This window comes from Barbatula barbatula (assembly GCF_947034865.1).
Source record: "Barbatula barbatula genome assembly, chromosome: 19".
Classification (NCBI taxonomy): Eukaryota; Metazoa; Chordata; class Actinopteri; order Cypriniformes; family Nemacheilidae; genus Barbatula; species Barbatula barbatula.
The window spans coordinates 6,034,052-6,055,838 of NC_136782.1; the positions used below are offsets into that span (position 1 = coordinate 6,034,052).

General features: G+C 39.0%; 3 protein-coding genes across 3 annotated transcripts; 2 read left to right on the forward strand and 1 right to left on the reverse strand.

The window, feature by feature from the left end:
- Positions 1-1,381: 1,381 nt before the first annotated feature.
- Positions 1,382-2,311, reverse strand: LOC306908791 (olfactory receptor 52K2-like; the record flags this gene model as incomplete). Its single annotated transcript, XM_079481978.1, has 1 exon — positions 1,382-2,311. The coding sequence occupies one exon, from the start codon at positions 2,309-2,311 to the stop codon at positions 1,382-1,384; it is 930 nt and encodes a 309-aa protein (XP_079338104.1).
- A 2,827-nt stretch (positions 2,312-5,138) lies between these two features.
- LOC306908792 (olfactory receptor 52K2-like) lies at positions 5,139-6,125 on the forward strand (the record flags this gene model as incomplete). Its single annotated transcript, XM_079481979.1, has 1 exon — positions 5,139-6,125. The coding sequence occupies one exon, from the start codon at positions 5,139-5,141 to the stop codon at positions 6,123-6,125; it is 987 nt and encodes a 328-aa protein (XP_079338105.1).
- Positions 6,126-16,523: 10,398 nt separating this feature from the next.
- On the forward strand, positions 16,524-17,507 carry or55e1 (odorant receptor, family 55, subfamily E, member 1; the record flags this gene model as incomplete). Its single annotated transcript, XM_079481990.1, has 1 exon — positions 16,524-17,507. The coding sequence occupies one exon, from the start codon at positions 16,524-16,526 to the stop codon at positions 17,505-17,507; it is 984 nt and encodes a 327-aa protein (XP_079338116.1).
- Positions 17,508-21,787: the final 4,280 nt, after the last annotated feature.

A 21,787-nucleotide genomic window follows, 5' to 3' on the forward strand; every position in this document is an offset into this window, starting at 1 on the left:
GTTAAAGTTGTGGTCATTTGTGGCCTGGGGGTTAGAGCGTTGGGCATTATGACATTAAGTGTACATGTAACCTTACCTTTTATTAGAGATTTACACATTTACAGTATCCATTTTTTGGCTAGATTGAATTATTTTGATTAAATCAAATTAAAAATAATTTTTTTAAAGTCTAAAACAATTCTTGAAACACTTTTAAAAACTTTTTCCTGTTGGTCAAGATATGTTTAACACTGCTATTATAGCAATATAATTATAGGAATATAAATAACAACAAAATGCTTGCTATTGTAGTTTATTATGCACAGTAAAACTCTCCTTTAGTTTTAACAACCTACACAGGGTGAGATTTTCAACTATCTTGAGAGATCAGACTGCCTTACAATGTACGCTCTGTTTTAAATATAAATGCACATGATGTTCCTTCAGGTAAACTTAACCCTTCTAATAATCCACAAGAGAATAAACAGCTGCTTTCTTCACTCTTGTGTCTGCTATTTTGTCCCACTTATCATAATGGGTTTAAACAACTCACACTTTTACAGTAGATCTGTCAGAACTGACAATCATACATGACTGAATATTCAAATGATTCTCAAATGAACGAATTAACCCTAATGACATATTGTGACCTTTAAGGGTGACGGGGGTACAAAACAATAAACTGTACTGGTAAAAGGTATCATTTTGTACTTTTTTCTGACTGTGTAGGACACCGACTTGACTCAACCTGGCTCAAAGTAGAACAGTAGAAGAAGTGGTGATGGCAATGGCAATCCTGTAGGCCGGTGCATGCATGGTGTCACGTTATTGCAAAGGGACCAGGCAGAGAGCGAATCCAAGTGCACGCACAGTTTAATAACACAGTATAAATCCACATGAACCCAAAGAACATCACAACCAGGGAAACACTGTTAACTGTGAGACTTGATGAAGGGACAATGCCATGGCTTCACAGATAGTGGTGAAGATGGTTATGGGTCAGTCTTCGTATAATTTATTATGGACTGACAGTTAATACAATTCATTACGTTTTTGTAGAATGTGTTTTATTTTGACTGCTTATGTCTTTAGAGTACAAAATAAAAAACCTTTTTATAAATATATTTTTTTGTCCAATGTGAACAAAACAAATGTGAAAGTATTCCAATGAATCCCTACAGAAATCCATAAAATATATGCATATTTTGCATTGTGCATAGTAAAAATGCAAAAATTGTGGGCATTCTTTCATAGTAACTCACTTTTGAACACAAAAAAACGCACGACCGTTCTAAAATTGAGTGTTTGTTTCATAAAAACACGTTTTCAAAACTCAGTTTGCCATATCTATTTGTACTCGACTGGTCATTTCAGTGCATTATGTTGAAAGTTACAAGATCTGTTACCAGTGTAGATTCTTTACAGTGTTTATAAACTTTAGAAATGTTTGTCTGATTTCTTTTGTTCTAACTCCGTAAATAATGGGGTTAAAACAACTTGGAAAGAGTATGTACACCATGCTTATAAATATACGACTATTAGGAGAGATATTTTTTCCTATTCTATATGACAGAAAAGCAGTCAAGGCAAAAGTCAAGGTAACTAGCATAACAATAAAATGAGTAATGCAGGTATTAATGGCCTTCATATGGCCCTTACCAGAATTGAACACTGAAACAAAAATCACAATATATGAAGCAATAATAAGAACAAAGTCTACAGTTGGTATAAGGAAAGCTGTCAAAAGTCCTACTAAGTTGTTCATGGATATATCTCCACATGCCAACTGAACCAATGCCATGTGTTCACAATAACAGTGATCAATGATATTTGTACAAAATTGCTGTTTACCAGCCAGAGAAACGATAGACATTACCAAGGCTGTATTCCTGATGACTGGCAAAATAAGAAACTTCAGAAAGTTAGAAATTTCTGTGTTTTTATGATAATAAAGAGGTTTGCATATTGCAAAGTAACGATCTATTGCCATCCATAAAAGCAAAGTAGATTGAAATGATCCTATAAAGTGAAGAAAAAACATTTGTAATAAGCAGCCAGTCAGCGATATTTCATTCCAGTTGAATAAAAAGCTTAGAAGCATGTGAGGTACAAACACTATCGGCATTAACAAGTCCACAACTGCTAACATACCTATTAGTACATACATAGGAGAATGTAGAGACTTTTGAGATATGATTAAATATATGAGTATAGAATTAGCAAAGACAGACAGCATAAACATGAGAAAGAAAGGGATGAATAAAAAAGGCCTCCATTCTTCCAGGCTGTAGAAACCATTCAGTCTGAAGTCGGTGAATGAAATATTCTTCATGCCGATCACCTTTTCACACAGAAAGAAATTCATGAAAGAAAATGAAATTTGGCTGATGCTTCTTGTAAGTATATAACATTGAAATTTACCTTAATCCCAAGGCAGCTTTATTTGTTATACTGTGAAATAAATGTAAACAAATAGGCAGTGCTAATAAGACTAATGCTGAACAAAATAAAGTATAGGAAGCTTTAAATTTTACAGTTCTTTCATCAGTAAAGTCATTTTTGACTTGAAATACCCTGCCCTTCTCAGAGTGAAATGAAAGCTTGACAAATATCATAGCCCGTAAATATACTATGATGCATTCCCATGAGCACTGCTCCCAGGTTTAGACCTTATGACCTGTCAAGAGAAAAACATTGTGTTTATTCAATATAAGGGACTTCCATGGAATTTTGTGATAACATGCTATGTCATGCATTACGACTTCTTTACGCTGTTGAACGTGCTGGCTTCTCATGCTTAACATGGACAACTTTCTAAAAACGAGTTGTCTGTATGACAAAGTTTAAAACTTTTTTGATTGTTTCCGAACATATTTTATAAGTCTGGATCCTTGTTTCACCCATGCTCAAAGATTTATACGCTTATAAAGATTGCCTGTCCTGCGTCAAGATTGTTTTTTTCCGGAAATAATCGTACAGCTGTATCTCTCTTTTATAAATTTGATCAAACTAAATACTCTTATCACTACTATATAGATACTCAAGATGAATTCGAGATTGTCACAATTATGATGTTCAACTAATTGACACAAAACAGTGGGGTTCATGAAGATACAATACCAGTCATTTCCATTATTGTAATATGTTTAATGACGTTTAAAAGCAGAGCACAAAGTTCACAAAAATATTGTGACAATCGTCATATTACATCAACTTTGGGCATTTAAAAAAAGAAGCACATTTTAACAAATATAAACACGTCGTGTACAGAAGATATACGGTATATATGCCAGACATTTTCTGTTAGACCCTTGATTTTGTTCAACATTCACTCTGCAGTAAGCATTTATCTCTGTAATGGCATTAAAATGAATACGAACAGTATATTGTGTACATACCATTATACTTTTTGACCTGTGATAAACATGAAAGTAGCTAACTTTTGCCAATAACCACTAGTACTAGCAAAACTTGGCTTGACAAATAATCATATATTATAATTTAGAACTTTGAACATGTCTCTATGAATGTGTTTGCAGGAATAGGAACTTCCATGGCAATATACATTTGGCCATTAGGTGGCTTTTGTTCATATCTGTGAACATAACTGACTTTCATTACACAAGTAAAGAATGGAACATGTTCAAACAAATTTGCAGCTGGAATCAGCTTCTTTACTCTATTTAATAGGGCGAGACCATCCGCGACCTAGAAAAACCAGACGAGACCAGCAGGGACTTGAAAATACCAAACGAGACCGGTGTCCTAGGGGAAAAAGAGCTTGGGGCGAAGCTGGGTAGCCGGCCTGAGAACTATCTGGAAGGCCAGCTGGGTCTGTGGCTGCTGCGTCGCCTGCGCCTGGGCAGGACTGGATGCCTGGGCTGGATTGGACACTGGCTGGACATCGCTGGCTGGGCTGGGTTCCGCGCCCCCCTCCGTTGCCTCTTCTTCTTCAGCTGGCGCAGCCGGCTCTGGGTTGGAGGCCTCCGAAGAGGACCTCCAGAACTCTCGCCTACCCCGCTTGCCACCGAGGGTGACTGGGGGTGAGGAGGCTGCAGGTGGCGAGGCGGATGGTGAGGTGATGCCCACAGCCCCAATCTGCAGGGCACGACCCTCTGGAATCGCAGTCAGAGGAAATGAGTAGCTGGGTTGGACTGAGACCCTGGTTTCCGGTCAGGCGATGGTGTACTGCCACACGACATCGAAGTCCAGCGGTCGCAACAACCCTGTCTCCGCCCGCGAAAGTGGAAATGCTGGCTTCTCATGAAACACTAAAGGGAAGATAGACCAGGGAGGGTGACGGGCAAGTGACAAGATTAAAGACTAATGGCATGATTACGGGGACAGGAGGGCGGGGGTAAGATACATGCCAGGAGGAGACATGGCGCCAAGTGACAACAAAGGCCACGTGTCTCCACTCATAACACAACAGAAACCCGAAAGACGTGGTAATGTCAGAAAACTTTTGACAGGAAGGACAGAGTCCTGACAACTGGTGATAAAATAATTTCAAATAAGCTGCAACAATGCAATGTTCAATGTAACCTAATTAACCTATGAAGAATTAATTGTCTCCCAATGAAACAAAAAGAAAACGAGAGGGCCAAAAACGGATCCCTGGGGCACTTTGAAAACAAACTTTTTTGTCTTCTGTCCTTCTGTTCTCTAATAATTGTCTTTCTTTGTGTCCTTATGTTTCCTTATTGTTTTTCTTGACAGTGCTAGGGATGGTAGCAGTCCATACACTCATGGGAATACAGCATGGTATATTAAAGCTCCATGATATCTGTCAAGCATTCATTTTACTTTGACATATAGGACAAATCATTATAACTGAAACATGGCTCTGCTGAGAGGAAAACTGTAAAGTGAGAAATATGTGTAATGTATTACTCCATTTTATGTTAAGCTCTTTTGTCAGATTCTCATGTAACCTCTCTCTCTCTCTCTCTCTCACTATTTCATGTTATAACAAACAAAGCAGCCTTGGAATTAAGGTAAACTTAGTCATTACATACTGAAAATCTCTCTATATATGTTTTTATTAGCATTTTGGTAAGCTATGTACTATACAACAGAACAGAGATACATACAATTTCATATTTTATTCAAATTCTCAACGTTTAATTGCATTGTATGTGTGTGAAAAGGTGATCAGCATGAAGAATTTTTCTGCACAGAATATTTCATTCACAGACTTCAAACTGAATGGTTTCTACAGCCTGGAAGAATGGAGGCCTTTTTTATTCATCCCTTTCTTTATAATGTTCATATTGTCAATCTTTGCTAATTCGATTCTCATATATTTCATCATATCACAAAGGTCTCTACATTCTCCTATGTATGTACTAATAGGTATTTTGGCAGTTGGGGACTTCATATTGCCTATTTTGTTTTTACCCCACATGCTTCTTAGCTTTTTATTTAATTGGAATGGAATATCTCTCACTGGTTGTTTGATACAAATGTTTGGTCTTCATTTCCTTGGAGCACTTCATTCGACTGTGCTTTTATGGATGGCAATAGACCATTACTTTGCGATATGCCGACCTCTTTATTATCATAAATACATGGAACTCTCTAACTTTCTAAAGTTTGTTGTCTTCCCAGTCATCAGGAATGCAGCATTTGTAATGTCTGTCGTTATTCTGGCTGGAAAGCTGTCATTTTGTGAAACAAATGTCATTGATCACTGTTTTTGTGAACACATGGCATTGGTTCAGTTGGCATGTGGTGATATATCCATCAATAATTTAGTAGGACTTCTGACTGTTTTCCTCGTACCCTCTGCAGATGTTCTTATTATTATTGCTTCATATGTTGTTATTTTCATCTCAGTGTTTAAATCTGGTAAGGGTCATATGAAGGCCATTAACACCTGCATTACCCACTTGATTGTTATATCAGTTACTTTGATTTTGGCCATGACCTCGTTTCTGTCATACAGAACACGAAATAATTTTTCATCTGATAGTCATGTATTTATAAGCACAATGTACATACTTTTTCCAAGTTGTTTTAACCCTATTATTTACGGAGTAAGAACAACAGAAATAAGACAAACATTTCTAAAGTTTATTAACAATGTAAAGGTCTTTCCCAAATCCAAAGAAAACATGGATGTTGCTCTCAATATAATGCACTAAAATTATTAGTCAGGAACAGGGAAATATTGTTTTAATTGAATAGTGGATTTTTAAAAGGCTATTACAAGTGAGTATAACACAATTGTTATGTGAGCAGAATTGAATGGGTTAACCAAAGAGCACATAAGTGTGTAAAAAACGTGTTGTTTGTTTCCATCATAACAAATAATTTAAGCATTATGTATATCTTTGTTTTGAAATTAAATGCGTATGTATGGTGATTCTTATTACTGTTTGTTTTTATCAGTACAGTGTTTATTAGAACTTGTTTAGAATGTTTGTTAACATGAAAAATTTATATTTAAAAAATAGATTTTTCTTACATGCTCTAGTGATCACCACTAGATACAAATATACTTGCTGGTTTGAAATTCTGATTCTGTACATCTTGTTGAGATGCATCTAAAAAAATGTATTTCTTCCAAATGTTTTCCACTAAATAGTTAAATGTGTTGTCCCTCACAGCATTTGCACTCACAGTCTCAGTCACTTCCATAATGCATAAAAAACATGTTCTGATTGATCCTGACAGTCAAACATAGATTCATGAAACATAAAAGTCTAAGGCTGCATCCGAAATGGCATACTTCCTTACTATATTGTAGTCAAAAAGCAAAAAATAGTATGTCCGAATGGTCAGAATACATAAAAAGAGTAGGCGAGAAATACCCTGGTGGGGGACTTTTCCTCACGAGTTTTAGACTTGCGTATACTAATGTTGCGTCCGAATATGCCAATTTATCTAGAAAACAATACTTGAACAGAGTAGTATGTCCAAATCGTCATTATTCATAAAAGAGTAGGCGAATAACATAAACAAAGAAGCACATACTCATGCAACACTATACTTATTGGAATTAAATGTTTGTTTTTCCAAATTCGTCTTGAAAAATTGGTCTGTCTTTCTTGAGACATCTACAGTAGGTGTGTCCTGGATTAAGAAGATTTGGGAACTCCGGCCCAATCTAGATATTCTTGATTATTTCTAGGCATTTGGCTATTTATTCCTATTGGTAATTCATGACCACTCTTTAGTTTCCCGGGGATGATCTATGTAATTTTTGTTGTTGCTTGCATTATTTCATAACAAACATTAGGGTGATAAGGCATATCCTGGGTTTCTGTTTCTCCAGCTATTAGAGGAACACATACTGTAAATGGTTTGATGGTGAATAACGTCCACCTTCTCCGCTATCTATCAATGAAGTTTGGCAATGGATTGAATTTGCATCATATTAAATCAAGTTCCACTTAACAGGCAAAGAAGCTGTTACAATCAAAAGGTAAATAAAAAGTTATTTGCAAAAGTGTAAAGTTAAAAGATGTTGTGAGAAGCACTTAATGCAATGTAAACTGACAGTACACAGGTGATGATATCATAAATCACTTGATAATAAGGGGTCAAGGTCTAATTAAGAGATATATAAATAATTGGGCCCTCAGTGATGTTACCTGTGTCTTTTGGTCCACTCCAGTCTTGAGCCTGCGCCCCTTGAGTGCTACTTAACATGTTTACAGGCGTGAAGTTAGTTTGAAGCTTATTATAGCACAAAACTTAAGGGCCTTTGAGATGCAGTACAGAGGCAACCAAATAAACAGTCAATAATTATTTAGAGCTAAGAGTTGCAAACCTTTTTTTCATACAGGTGAAAAGATAAACCAAGTTAATGCTCATGACCTCAGGCCTATTTCTATTAGTAAGGACAGTTAATGGATACACAGGGCTGCAATGGTACATGCATTCCTTTTTCTCACTTGCTACACAGTAAAATCCCCAGTGTTAAAAAATTCAAATTAACACGCACAGTGTATATATAATCCACATTCTCAAAGTGTGGATTATATATACACTGAGAGAGTTAATTTGAAATTTTTTTAACACTGGGGATTTTACTGTGTATAATCACCACATGTCTGTTAACAAATGCTCACCGTGCCACTCAGAGAGATCTGCTTACAGTATGTACAACCAAGACAGAGCAGAAATGCACATGTCACTCTAACTAAAGCACTGTTCAAACAGTACCGGAATTCAAAACCAGTTGAACTACAATTATTCATAGCTTTAACACACAAGAAGAGTTTATGTAATGTACTAAAGCATCTTTATCACTGACTTACATTCAGACAGAATGGCTTCTTGTCTTCAATGTCAGGATCACAGACCACCAACAGGTACTAACTGAACCAGTCAAACTGTGATAATTTGGACACAATTGGATTTTTTGGTAACACTTTACCTAAATCATATATGTAGAATGCATTATAAAAGTAGTTTTAATGTATTAATTGTGCCCTGTAATGCACGTTATAATGTCTCATGAACAATTGTAACTACAGTTTATACATTATAACACTTATTAATTCATTGTAACACTTTGCATTTTTATTTAGGTTATTATTCTTTTCAACAACATTTAATGTGGTGAACAATTATAAGGCATCATACTATTTAATAACCCATCATATCTAAAGGCTTTAAGAAAAGTCTTATGCTATTTTCTAAGTGCTAACTTTAAGTTATTAAAATGGCTCAGAATATGTTACTTTACGCAGTGGTTTCAGTGATACAGCAATAAGGAGATTTCTCTATGGGCGTAGCACCCATGGGAATACAACATGCTGAATTTAGAGATCGGAGTGTGTTAAACATTTATTTAATCTTAACATAGAACACAAAGCATTATGGTTCTTGAAAGATGTAAAGTGTTCTATTCAACGGGTTAATGTATGATATGCCTGAAATATCACTGCTGCTGATTATATAACATTATAACAAAGAGGCCTTAAATTTCAAGTAAAACAATCAGACATAAATCATATTTTACCCATAAATATTATTATTGTTTATTATTGTTTATGTTTATATCTTTTTAAGTGTGTTTTAATATTAACATTGAGATCACAAAAACACATGACTATGTTGAATAAGATACTCATATTCCATACTCATATATTTAATCACATCTCAAAAATCTCTGCATTCTCCTATCTATGTATTATTAGGTCTTATGGCTGTTGTTGTGACAGAGCAGGCTTCCTCTCCACCACTGTAGGACAAACTTACCAGTATTTTAACCGGCTCATACTCAACATCCCATCATGCCATTCACTTGGGACTGATTGCATGCACACCTGCAGCTAATCTACACCCATCCATATAAATCGCGCTTACCTTCAGTTCATCGTGAAATATTGCATTGCCCCGTCGTACAATTTCTGAGCGGTTTAGTCATTGTGTTTGCTATTCTGTTATCGACCTTGGATTGTGTATATCGACTTCTGATTCTTCTGCTACCTGCCTCGACCCGGACTGTTATATCGACCTCTGATTGCTCTCTGCCTGTCTCGACCCCTGCCTGTGACTCACTTTGGCTCTGGGATTATCTCCGTTGTTCTGTCTGTCCCCGATTTACCTTGTCTGTTTGATTGTTCCAAATAAAGCTGCAAATGGATCCTGCTGTGTCCGACACTTCATTACAGAATACTTTGCCAACTACCGATCCAGCAGCAGTCGTACAATTATCTACGGAACTCTCTTCCCAAGCTTCACGTCTGGAACTGCATCGCCGTCAGTTAAGCCATCTGACGTCACTGACCGAAAAACTTGTACAGGGGCTACACGATCTCCGGGCGGCAATTGGGAATGCTACCAGCACTTCCGCCATGCCACCACCAGCAACACCAGCAGCACCACAGCCTGTCCCACTCGCTGCAACTCCATCAATAAATCCACAACTGGCATTCCCTGAGAGGTTTGATGGTAACCCGACGAAATGCAAGGGATTCTTATTGCAGTGCACTCTCTTTGTTGATCAACAACCGTCACTCTATACCACTGAGGCGAGTCGCATAGCATTCGTCTGCTCATTACTCTCGGGTCGAGCATAAGATTGGACTACGGCGGTTTGGAGACCAGAGGGGTTGTCATTCGCCACGTTTGGGGAGTTTATTCAACAATTCCGTCACGTCTTCAAACACCCCACGGAGGGCGGAAACGCAGGAGAACAATTACTCACGCTGTCACAGGGAGGAAACACAACGGCTGAGTATGCACTCACGTTTCGCACACTAGCAGCCTAGACCAACTGGGTAGAGGATACCCTGAAAACCCTCTTCCGAAAGGGACTCGCCGCGGAGCTCCAATCTGAATTAGCCTGCCGTGATGAGGGAAGAGATCTAAACGGATACATCGATCTAGCCATCCAGGTAAACAATCTGATCCGTTCTTGACGCTCTGGGCGTATTTCCACGCCTTATCTTCAGGACACGCCCACCCTGCACTAGCCCATGCAAATCGGCTTCATTTGCCTAACCCCAGAAGAAACGAGAACGCCGGAGGCGGAACCATCTGTGCATGTACTGTGGTCAGCCTGGACACATGAAATTCGCCTGTCCAGCTCGTCCCTCTGCTGAAACCCGCTCGGTGAGTGTCCGCACTAATGCCCACACTACCACATCCAGTTTCACATTACCTGTACGCCTAATGATTCACAATACAGTTATCAGCACCACTGCTCTGATAGACTTAGGAGCCGCGGGGAACTTCATATCTCACGAATTCGCTGTACAATGCAACCTGGAATTAAAACCTTGTCCTTCCTTGACAGTGGAGGCGCTAGATGGTCGACCTCTTGGGGAGGGGAAAATTCACAGCACCACAGAACAAATCAGACTACATGTCGGATAATTACACACCGAGAACATCAGCTTCTATGTCATCCAATCACGTCATCACTCTATCATTCTTGGTCATCCCTGGTTACATGACCACAACCCTCACATCTCCTGGAGAGAGGGGCAAATCATTCAATGGGGTCCTGCCTGCCAAAAACGCTGCTTATCCAGAGTCACCCGCATTCCTCCAATAGATCCAAATCCTGTCACGCCAGATCCAGAGCAACCCAAAGTACCGCCTGAGTATGCAGATCTCATTGAAGCCTTCAGTAAGAGCAAAGCATCACAACTCCTCGAACACCGCTCCAGCGACTGCGCCATCGACCTCCTTCCTGGAGCTTCTCCTCCGCGGGGAAGGATCTTTCCTCTGTCTCGACCAGAATCCGAAGCTATGAAACAGTACATTGAGGAGGAGCTTACCAAAGGTTTCATCAGACCGTCAACTTCCCCGGAAGCCGCTGGATTTTTCTTCGTAAAGAAGAAGGACGGGGGGTTACGACCCTGCATTGACTACCGAGGGCTGAACGATCAGACTGTGAAGTTCTGATATCTACTGCCTCTGGTTCCTGCAGCACTGGAACAACTCCGTCAGTCCAAATACTTTACTAAACTGGATCTGCGCAATGCTTACAACCTGATTCGCATTCGTGAGGGAGACGAGTAAAAAAGACGGCCTTTTCCACCACCACTGGACACTACGAATACCTGGTCATGCCTTTCGGCCTGTCAAACAGTCCTTCAGTGTTCCAGTCCTTCATGAATGACGTGTTCCGAGACATGCTAGATAAATGGGTGATTGTCTACATCGATGACATACTGATCTGCTCAGATTCTATGGAGGAGCATATCCGTCAGGTCAGATTGGTTCTGCAACGTTTAATTCAATATTAACTCTACGCCAAGGTTGAGAAATGTGAATTTCATCAAACTAGCACAGCATTCCTGGGATACATCATCAGCCAGGAGGGGGTAGCTATGGATGAAAAGAAGGTCAAGGGGGTTCTAGACTGGCCATTACCTCAAACCGTTAAGGAGATGCAACGATTCTTGGGTTTTGCTAATTTCTACAGGAAATTTATAAGAAACTTCAGCGTCATTTCTGCCCCACTAACCGCCATGACCAAGCGTCACACTGCTCAGCTGAAATGGTCAGAAGAAGCACACCAAGCATTCCAGGATTTGAAAATTCGTTTCACGTTAGCACCCATTCTGCATCATCCGGACCCAGAACGCCAGTTCATAGTAGAAGTCGATGCCTCCAGCACAGGGGTTGGAGCGGTATTATCCCAGCGACATGGTAATCCAGCAAAGATGTTCCCGTGTGCTTTCTTCTCCCGCAAACTCGCACCAGCTGAACGTAACTACGATGTGGGTAATCTTGAACTGCTTGCCATGAAATTAGCCCTGGAAGAATGGCGCCATTGGTTGGAGGGGGCTGCACAACCGTTCATAATTCTCACAGACCACAAGAATCTTGAAGATCGCCAAATGTTTGAATCCCCGGCAAGCCAGATTGGCTCTATTCTTTACCAGATTTCAGTTCACCGTAACATATAGACCGGGAACCAAGAACATCAAAGCCGACGCACTCTCACGTCAGACGGAGGAGATCGCGCAAACGCCAGACCACGAGAACTCAAACAAATCTCCTAGTAGCTCCTGTACAATGGGATATCATCACAGAGATCCAACAAACAAACCTTCAAGAAGGACCACCCCAGAGTGCCCAACTAATCTGCTCTTTGTTCCAGACCACCTTCGTTCGCGTCTTCTCACTCAAGTTCACTCCACACCCAGCTCTGGTCACCCCGGGATCACCGCTACCATTCATCCCTTCTGGTGGCCCACGTTACGGTCTGATACCATCAAACACATTCAGGACTGTAATGTATTTGTACTGACTTGTAGTTAGATTTTTGCTTTGACTGCTTTTATGACTTACAGAACAAAAAATAAATGTTCTTGTAGTCGTGTATTTGTGATGTACATATTTTTTCCAATTTGTTTTAACCCTATAATTTATGGCCTGAGAACAAAAGAAATAAGACAAAATCATAATATAAAGGTTTTTGCCTTGTAAGAAATCCGTTAGAAATTATACACTGAGACTTGTGGCATTTGAGGGGCCGTTTACACAAGACCGTTTTCAAGTGAAAACGCAAAACAATTAATGCGATTTGGCTGTCCGTTTACACGGAACCATCGTTTTAGGGGACTGATAACGCAAACTTTTGAAAACAGGTTTCAAAGTGCACGTTTTTGAAAACCACGGCATTCTCGCGCAGTACGCAAGAATTAGAAAATGACATTTTGCGCATGCGTATTAGGTGTGGGGTTGTGGTTTGTGATGCAGAATTGTTTATAAACACATGTCGCTCTAACTAAAGCACTATTCAGATAAGCTTTTTCTCCATCCCAAAGCTGTTTGGTTTCAAGGTCTAAATGTTCACCAAAAATGGGTGTGATACAAATGGAATCTACTAGTGTGTAGGGGTTAGTTTCCAACGTTGTTTGTAAGTTGATTACTTCTCTGTTAGTGCAACGGAGAGTGTGTTGGATTAGTGTGAAAAATGTGATTTTCTCCAAACTGCCCATTTGAGGTTTGTGAAGTGGGGCTTTTGTTTTATGTTCTCTTTATGTGCACATTGATAGTGTAGTGAGGGGTCGGAAGCATGTGGATCCATTTGCAGATTAACTTTTAATAATCGAGATCAGGGTCAAACAGGCAGTGATCAAACAACAGTGGCAGGAATATCAGAGGCAGAGCATTAACAGAGACGATACCAGGCAAGAGTCAGGGCTGGCAGCAAAGCAGTCGAAGTTCCAGAGAGCAAGGTCACAAGGGCAGGCGGCAGAGAATCAACAGTAGTCAAGCAATCCAGGATAATACACAGAAGGGTCACAGAATATTAAGGTTAACGCTTAGAAATGTCAGCCGGGACAAAACAAGACTTCGCAATGAGTAAGAGTGTGAATGCTGCTTAAGTAGAGCAGATCATGGAGAACACCTATGCAGGTGATTAGTCTCTATGCGGGGTGCATGGGAAATGTAGTCCAGGAAAGTCAATACTCAGGAGAGGGTGCCCTCCGGTGGCCATCAGAGAGAGCCACAGAGATCTGATTCATGACAGATGGAGACCCAAGTTGTAAAATGTGTAACCAACCATAATACCAGTGAGATCTCAACCCAGAGCATGTGGCCGGGTGTATTTCTGTGATTTATCTGTTTTCTATATTCAAAGTTATTTTCTCATTTACTGCCTGAATTATGTTTCGGCTATTCTTTCCTGTTTATTTGGTTGGCACGGGATTAAGGGGCAGTGTTTTCTTTTCTCTATTGTTGGCTGGGTGAAAGACTCTTAAACCCCAAGGAAGAACTGTATTTTTTTTTGTTTGTTATCTTACTTCACAACAGAAAAAAAACTTGCGAACAAATGGGTGTGTTGTTGCTAAACTGTGGGAATTGTATGCCTGAGTTCCAGTAAGTGCGTCTTTATGACTGGTATTATTACTCAGTGCTACTCATATTACTCCTAGTTCTTACTTTATTTTGAGTGGATGAACACACCACAGCTTAAGTGCAGGGATCAGTTTCACAACCTCTCTCATGACTACCTGATAAGGCGTAGGATGCTTGTACTCCATGTATGGTCTTTGTAAAACCGTTCACACAATTATCAACTGGTGTAGTGTCCACGTAGTGTCCACTTACGGTTTACAGTGAAAGTAAAAGCATTAAGACATCTAAGTCAAATTGTTTGAGTATGCAATGTGAACGCATTAAAGTGCATAACTCTTTGAAAAAAAATGAAGGACAAGTTGATAAAGATTAAACTATAGGTTTGCCTAATAATAATACAATTAAAAGAGGCAGATAAAATCTTCATCACTGATCAAAAAGGGGAAAGGGCCTCTCTCTTGCAGTGCAGACTGCTACCAGGAGAGGGCACAACAACCAGTTGTTAGACTCAAAATAACATCATTAAAATGTTTACACAATTTTAAACAATCATCACAGCGATCCCATAGAAGAACCAATTTATAGGTTCTTTAAATAAGCATCTCTGTCTTACTTTTATATAATCTGAAGAACCTTTTCTTTCGCCACAAAGAACCTTTGTGGAACCACAATGTTCTTCCATGGCATCAAATAACCTTTTGAAGTACCTTTGCTTTTAAGAGTGTATGATTTAAATGAACAAATAAACCATTTGAATAACTGTATTTACCCATATACAGTACATACTGTAAATGAACGCACACATCATAACCCACACAGAGGTCACATATTCACATAAAGAGGTCGCTAGGGAGCAGCTATTCAAGTTTTGAAGGCACAGTCGCACATCCACCACTACAGGGGACACTAGTGCACCATCCTAAAAACTCAAATTTAAATTTTGTTCGACATATCCATTTGTTTGAAAAAGAAAAGCAAATGTGCAAACTACATGTCACTAAAAACCATAGATTTTCATTTATACACAATCTAGAGATGGTAAAATATTAGAAAACAGTTTTTTTATGTTTTTAAATGTATGCGGCATACAATTGTATTAAATATGTTAATTAAAGTTACATTAATTAGTGTATTTATTGAAATGGATTGACATGTGACCTCGATTACAGTGTGACTCACCACCCATCGGTATATGACACATGGACCTTATAGTCTTGCTTAATACTTTAAACCTTCTTTATTTCCTATAAGTATGCACATTCTGTCACGCTATGTTTATTCCCCACAGGAGAACTGTTTTTTTTTCACCACTTCTACACCTCTTGGGGTTGTTTTGGTTACTTGCCACAGTTGCATTGATCACAGGAAAACGTTTGATACCTATTACAACACAAATATTTTTAACATCATGTATATGCTATTACGTATGCTTTTACTGTATAACTGTCCAGCTAGACCAAAACATCGAAGAATTCCAGTTCACAGTTTGATGTTTAAAATTCTAAAGTAATGTCCTGTTTCACGTCAGTAACATTGTGAAATACGTATGTGACATTATTATTTCTGTGAAATCATATTTTCCAGGCGGTGTGGCAGAATAGATCCTGTTCTCTTGCTTTTGCAAATTTTGTTGTAGTCTATAGTAACCGTAGCCATTAGAAATACATGACAACCCACAGTTGACTCATTAAAACAGAGAAAAGCAATCAAGTAATTGCTTCGTCCTCGGAAAACACTTTTCATCTACCACGAACCTGTTTGCATGGATGCAGTGATGTCATTACAATGTATACGAGGTTGGCAGTTGTATAGTCTGTTCACTTGTCCCTTAGGGAGCAGAGGTCAAACTCAGTGTATATATGCTCCTGTTCAATTGGCTTCAGTTGTCAATGGGGGCCCGTGCTCTACAGACGAATGACCAAACAACAGAAAAGCCAAGGAAATCAAGCAGGTATGTCACCGCACAAATGCAAGAAAATCTGACCCAACATGCATGATTCGAAATTTGATTGTTTTTGTTTTGTTTTAAAAACGTATATATGTAATAACAACCATTGATAGTGAGACTTCAAACAAGAACATTGTCTTTGGATGGTGATGCATTTGCTGTAACTTGAAAAATTCATGGTTTTATTTTACATGTAGCATTGGTCATTTAATATATCACAAACATGATGTTTATGAAATTCCATCAATTGATAAATATTGATATATTATTTTGTTCCCATGAAATAGGTTGCAGCAACCACATTTAAAGTGCCATGTTTGAGGAACTCCAAGGAGCAAACATCTCGCATACAAAGTTCTTATTTATGGGATTTCCAGAAACCTACAAATACAGACGTCTACTTTTTCTGCCATTTTTCCTCAGTTACATTTTGGTTGTGGTGGGAAATTCCTTGCTGCTTTTCGTCATCAGAAATACAGAAAGTCTTCACAGTCCAATGTACATACTAGTGTCTGCTTTGGCGGTTGTCGACATCATTGTACCCACTGCCATCGTTCCAGCGATGCTCCTCGCCTTCCTCTTCGACCTGAATGAGATATCTTTAGCTGGATGTTTGACGCAAATGTTTATCACTCATTTCTTCTCCTCCATAGAGTCCACTATACTCTTAGCCATGGCTTTAGATCGCTTCGCCGCCATTTGCAAGCCACTGCACTATACTGAAATCATGAACTCGTCCATGTTTCTGAAACTGCTTATGTTCACATTGATCAGAAGCGGCACTATAATGTTGGCGCTAGTCGCTTTGGCTGCACCCTTGTCTTTTTGTGGTTCAAATGTAATCCATCATTGTTACTGTGACCACATGGCTCTTGTTAGCTTGGCCTGTGATTCCATAGCCAAAAATAATGCCATGGGACTGGTGGTGATCATCTGTTTCGTAGGAATGGACATATCCATTATTTTCTTCTCCTATGTAAAAATCCTGCACGTCGTATTGGGGGCCGCGGCAGGAGAGGATCGCTGGAAAGCCTTCCATACCTGTGCGACACACTTAATGGTTATGATGTGTTTTTATTTCGTGGGAAGCATTACTTTTCTGTCACGAAACCTTCACATTCCAATTCCAATAGATGTGAATACGTTTCTGGGCCTTATGTATATAGTGTTCCCTGCCAGTGTCAATCCGATCATTTACGGCGTGCGGACGAAAGAAATAAGGAATGCTTTATTGAAAATGTTCAAAATGAATATGAATAGAGTTTCCACCGTAAAAGTTTCATCTATAAAGATTTGACTGACATTTTGACGCTTCTCCGCAGTAGTATCAACCATTGACACAGAGATGTTGTCATGTACGAATGTTTGTCTGAAATAGTGATTTTATTCAATCAAACAAATTAGTCTGAATTGCAGTCTGCCTTTCTTAACTACACTATACTAAACACTCTTAGTCAATCTGTTGATGTCTTTTTGTAGGATAATCTGAAATTTGCAACCTGGTGCATATACATTATAATAAAATGCTTTTTTAAAGAAATCTGAGTAAAATCAAATGAATCATTGGAGCAGCGTGATTGGTATAAAACATTACAAGTACACAATGGTTTGATTGTTCGTTTGTTTAGTCGTAAATCGGGGTGAGGAAGCTGAATTACTGGGTTGTTTCAAATGCACAAAATAAATTGTTGGGTTAGAAAATAACCAATGCTGGTTCAACCAATGGGTTGAAACCCAGCGTAGGTCCGTGTACAATCCACCAAATGGTTTGTCCACATCTCAGATATCAAAATGGTTAAACGAATCTTAAATGAATTCGCCACATTCCTTCAACCCTTAAATCTATTGTCTTTTCTATCTGGGATGTGACCCAGTTTGTGAAAACCCAGCTCAAGTCATTTTCATCTTGCACAAAGTAAAGAACTTTTTAATTTATGTTTAAAAACCCAGCTAAACGTAATAATAATAATAATAATTCAAAATAGTGTTATATAATCAATAGTATTTATTATATTTATGATATACATTTAAGCAGATACAGCCGAGGAAAAAATTAAGAGACCATTACAAAGCACCACTTCAGTTTATCGTAATTTACTTTTTATAGGTGTTTCATATTTCTTAATTTAAAATATCGTTTCTACATCGGACCTCAAATGCGGTAGGGAAAACAAGTGCATATTCATTTATTAAAACAGTAATATTTCTACCTTTCAAAAAAAGTTGATAGTTATGTTGAGAACCTTGATTTTCTCACAGTTTATATGTGTCTTGTCATGCTGTCAGTCTTTCACGATGCTGTTGGATGACAGTTGGATTTTGTTGAAATCTAGAAATGCCTATTTGAAACTAAAAATTTAAATGGTCTCTTATTTTTTCCGTGGCTGTATCTAGAGATTTATCATACTGTATAATAGATAAATTACAGCAATAACCACACATTCCCTTTTTTCATCGTTTTTAGTCCAAGACAACATGATGCTCCTGATCTTGAATTAGATTATGAGAATCTGGGTTTTACAGACAGAATCACATATACTTTATTTTACCCAACAATGAGTTGAAACAATCTATCGTGTTTTTCGAGTATACAGTAAGAAACAATCTTGCTTCAACACACTCATAAGGATCTGGCAAGTAATGCTATATCATATAAATTGGGCTCGCTTCTCTAATTTGTTTAAAACCCATACATATTTAATACAATGAACATGATACAAAATTTATATACTGTACACTATTATTCATTCTTCTTTTCACATGCTCAATCCAAGTTTTTATTTTATTTCAGCAGCTTAGTGTACAGTATAATGAATGGAGGTCAATGGAGTCAATGCAGACCCAAGAGATCCCCCTGCAATGAAAATATTAAGTCATCATGAGCCTTCCTATACATTGTCAGCTTTTGTTTATCATGAGGAAACAGCTTCATAATTTACAAACCAATTATCTGGACGCTTTGGCAACATTATCCCCAGCATTCAGGTCTGATTTACAAAATGAAAACAGTTTAAATGAGCTCAGGGACCATCTGGGATCCCTAAAGCTATCAAGTAGCCACAAAGAAGGTTCCTTATAACCGGCAATTACATATTCTAGTTGGGCAATATTTTACCTAGTAATACTCATAGTTCATTGCATGTGTAATTTTGACATTTTCCTATGATTGATTTGATAGATCATTATTAAATATATATGAACGTACAGTATATAAAACATAAAATACATAATGCAATGTTTCAATATATATATTTTTTGGGGGATTGTCAGATGGGCATTTAGGAGGGGCCCAAGGACAATTCAGGGGCCAATGCCTCGCCCCTAGACTTGTGTAGTAAACTCTATGGAATAATACACATATTACTTTAGGAATTATGTTTGGACTGAAAAAGTCTAAACTGTGTCATATTATAGTATCTTCTACAATTTGTACAATTTTCTTTTGGCTTTTTGAGGTCTCAACCTGAGATGCTGTTCAAAGAGTATTGATGGAGTTCCCAACTATTTCCAGATCTTTTTGGCTGCTTGTCTTTTATTTAGTCATGGTCAAACATTTTAGGAACATTTTCAAATACAGTTTTAATTTCCTTATTCCTTTCCGTGGCTTTTCCTGAATTTCATAATTACTTTTTTAGAAAATAACGGAAGAACATTACAGGTACCAAATATTTATGGTGTTCAAAAAAAGAAGAGCGTGAACTAAAGCTATCCTGCTAAAAAATGCCTGACTTATATAGGAACCCATACAAAAAACGCATGCTTTTAATTGTTTTTAAACCATGTACAGGTAGGGCTAGTTAAAATAAGTACATTTAAATGTCTTTGAGCTTTACTTACAGAATAGAAGAATCACTCCAGAATACCCGTTAGAAATGGAAAACAATCACCACACTTTTATAATCATTAACATTTTAATTAGCTTAATAGGACTAGGTGTTCTAATCCCACTATTTCAGCACAATTTAATTTCCCACGCCTTATGCATAACGGGGGAAGCAGTCAAGAATATGAATAGAGGAAAGGAGGTCTGATGCTTTACTAGATTCATCGGGTTTTTGGAGGATAAATGGTTATAGCAATACATAACATACTTACCTTTCCTTCCTCTTATCAGAGAGACATCTCGTGAGTTGTGTCCAATCCCACATTCATCACATCAATTATGCTGGGTAAAGGATTCCTTTTGGTGAGAGCCTTAGTATGATTCCCATCGTCAGTTGTGCACCTCACCCTCATTGGGTGTTTCGGCCCTTCAGACCTGGCTGTGTCCATCTGCCTCAACACAAATACACCCGGAGCAGTGGGCAGCTATCACTGCAGCGCCAGGAAGGTGTGGGTAAGGTGCCTTGCTCAAGGGCACCGCAGTCTTACCCACTGGGCCTGAGATCGAATTAGCACTTCTGTTCACGAGTCCGACTCTAACCATTAGGCCATGACTGCCTACACCGTTAATTCATGCTCAGTGCCCCTGGTCCCGTATGACGTAAAATTTCAACACATTACCTTAATCAATGCAACCATACATGCCAACCCGTTGGCTAAGGCTGTTTTAGCCCCACTGCTACCATTAATGCATGCGCAGTGCCCCCGGTCCTGTATGGCATAACATTACAACACATTACCATAACCTTGTCGCAACCATAAACACCAGCCCGTTGGATAAGGCTGTTCTTGCCCCACTGGCACCGTTAATGCATGCTCAGTGCCCCCGGTTCCATATGGCTTTCCAACGCACAACACCATTTTATTGCGTGGTCATTTGGCCATATTGTGTCCTTCCGTTTCAACCACAGCCAGTGGCTGCTTCACTCAGCAACAGTGGCAAGTTCTTTGACTACCGTCCGTTGGGCATGTCCTCTGATCCGCGCTTCCTTAAGCAGTCTGGTAGTGGAATTGGAAACAAAGCCCCTGCAGCCCACTTCTACGGGGAACACTTTCGCTGTCCATCCCCGATCTTCAGTCCTCCGCTGCCAAGTTGGCATACCGGAGATTCATTATTTCAAATGCTTTGTTAATGGCCTCTTCCCGAGGTACAGTCAACTCAACTATGAGGACTATCCTAATGGAGCAGGACCACCGAACAATGTCTTGCCTGCAGGTTGGTAAGTTACTTCCAAGTGGAAAGTAAGTTTGTAGTATAAATCAACTCACATTTCCCAATCACTGGCTATACTCAACAGACCGAAATCATTTTCTGCCTCTCCCGAATAAAGGGTTGCCTTTTTAGCTAGTTAAGGCCCGGGCATACTTGACTTTTCATTTCCGTGTCGCACACAAATGTCAGAGTTCAACACATGTGCAATACAAATGAGTATGTGTGCTCTACCAGACCGTCAGAGTAAACACCAAGACAACGAGAACAACAACCAAACAGTATGGAGAAGGGCTTGTATCATTCTTCTTCGACAACGGCACACGGCACACTCTCTGTATGTGTATTGACCCCTAGTAGACTATTGCAATTTTTTGCGCATGAGCCGTTGTACGTGACACGTCCTTAAACGTGCGGATGAACATCGACCCATCCCACCGGCGTGCGTTCGCAGACGGACCATACTTCCGCCTTTAGCCTGGGCG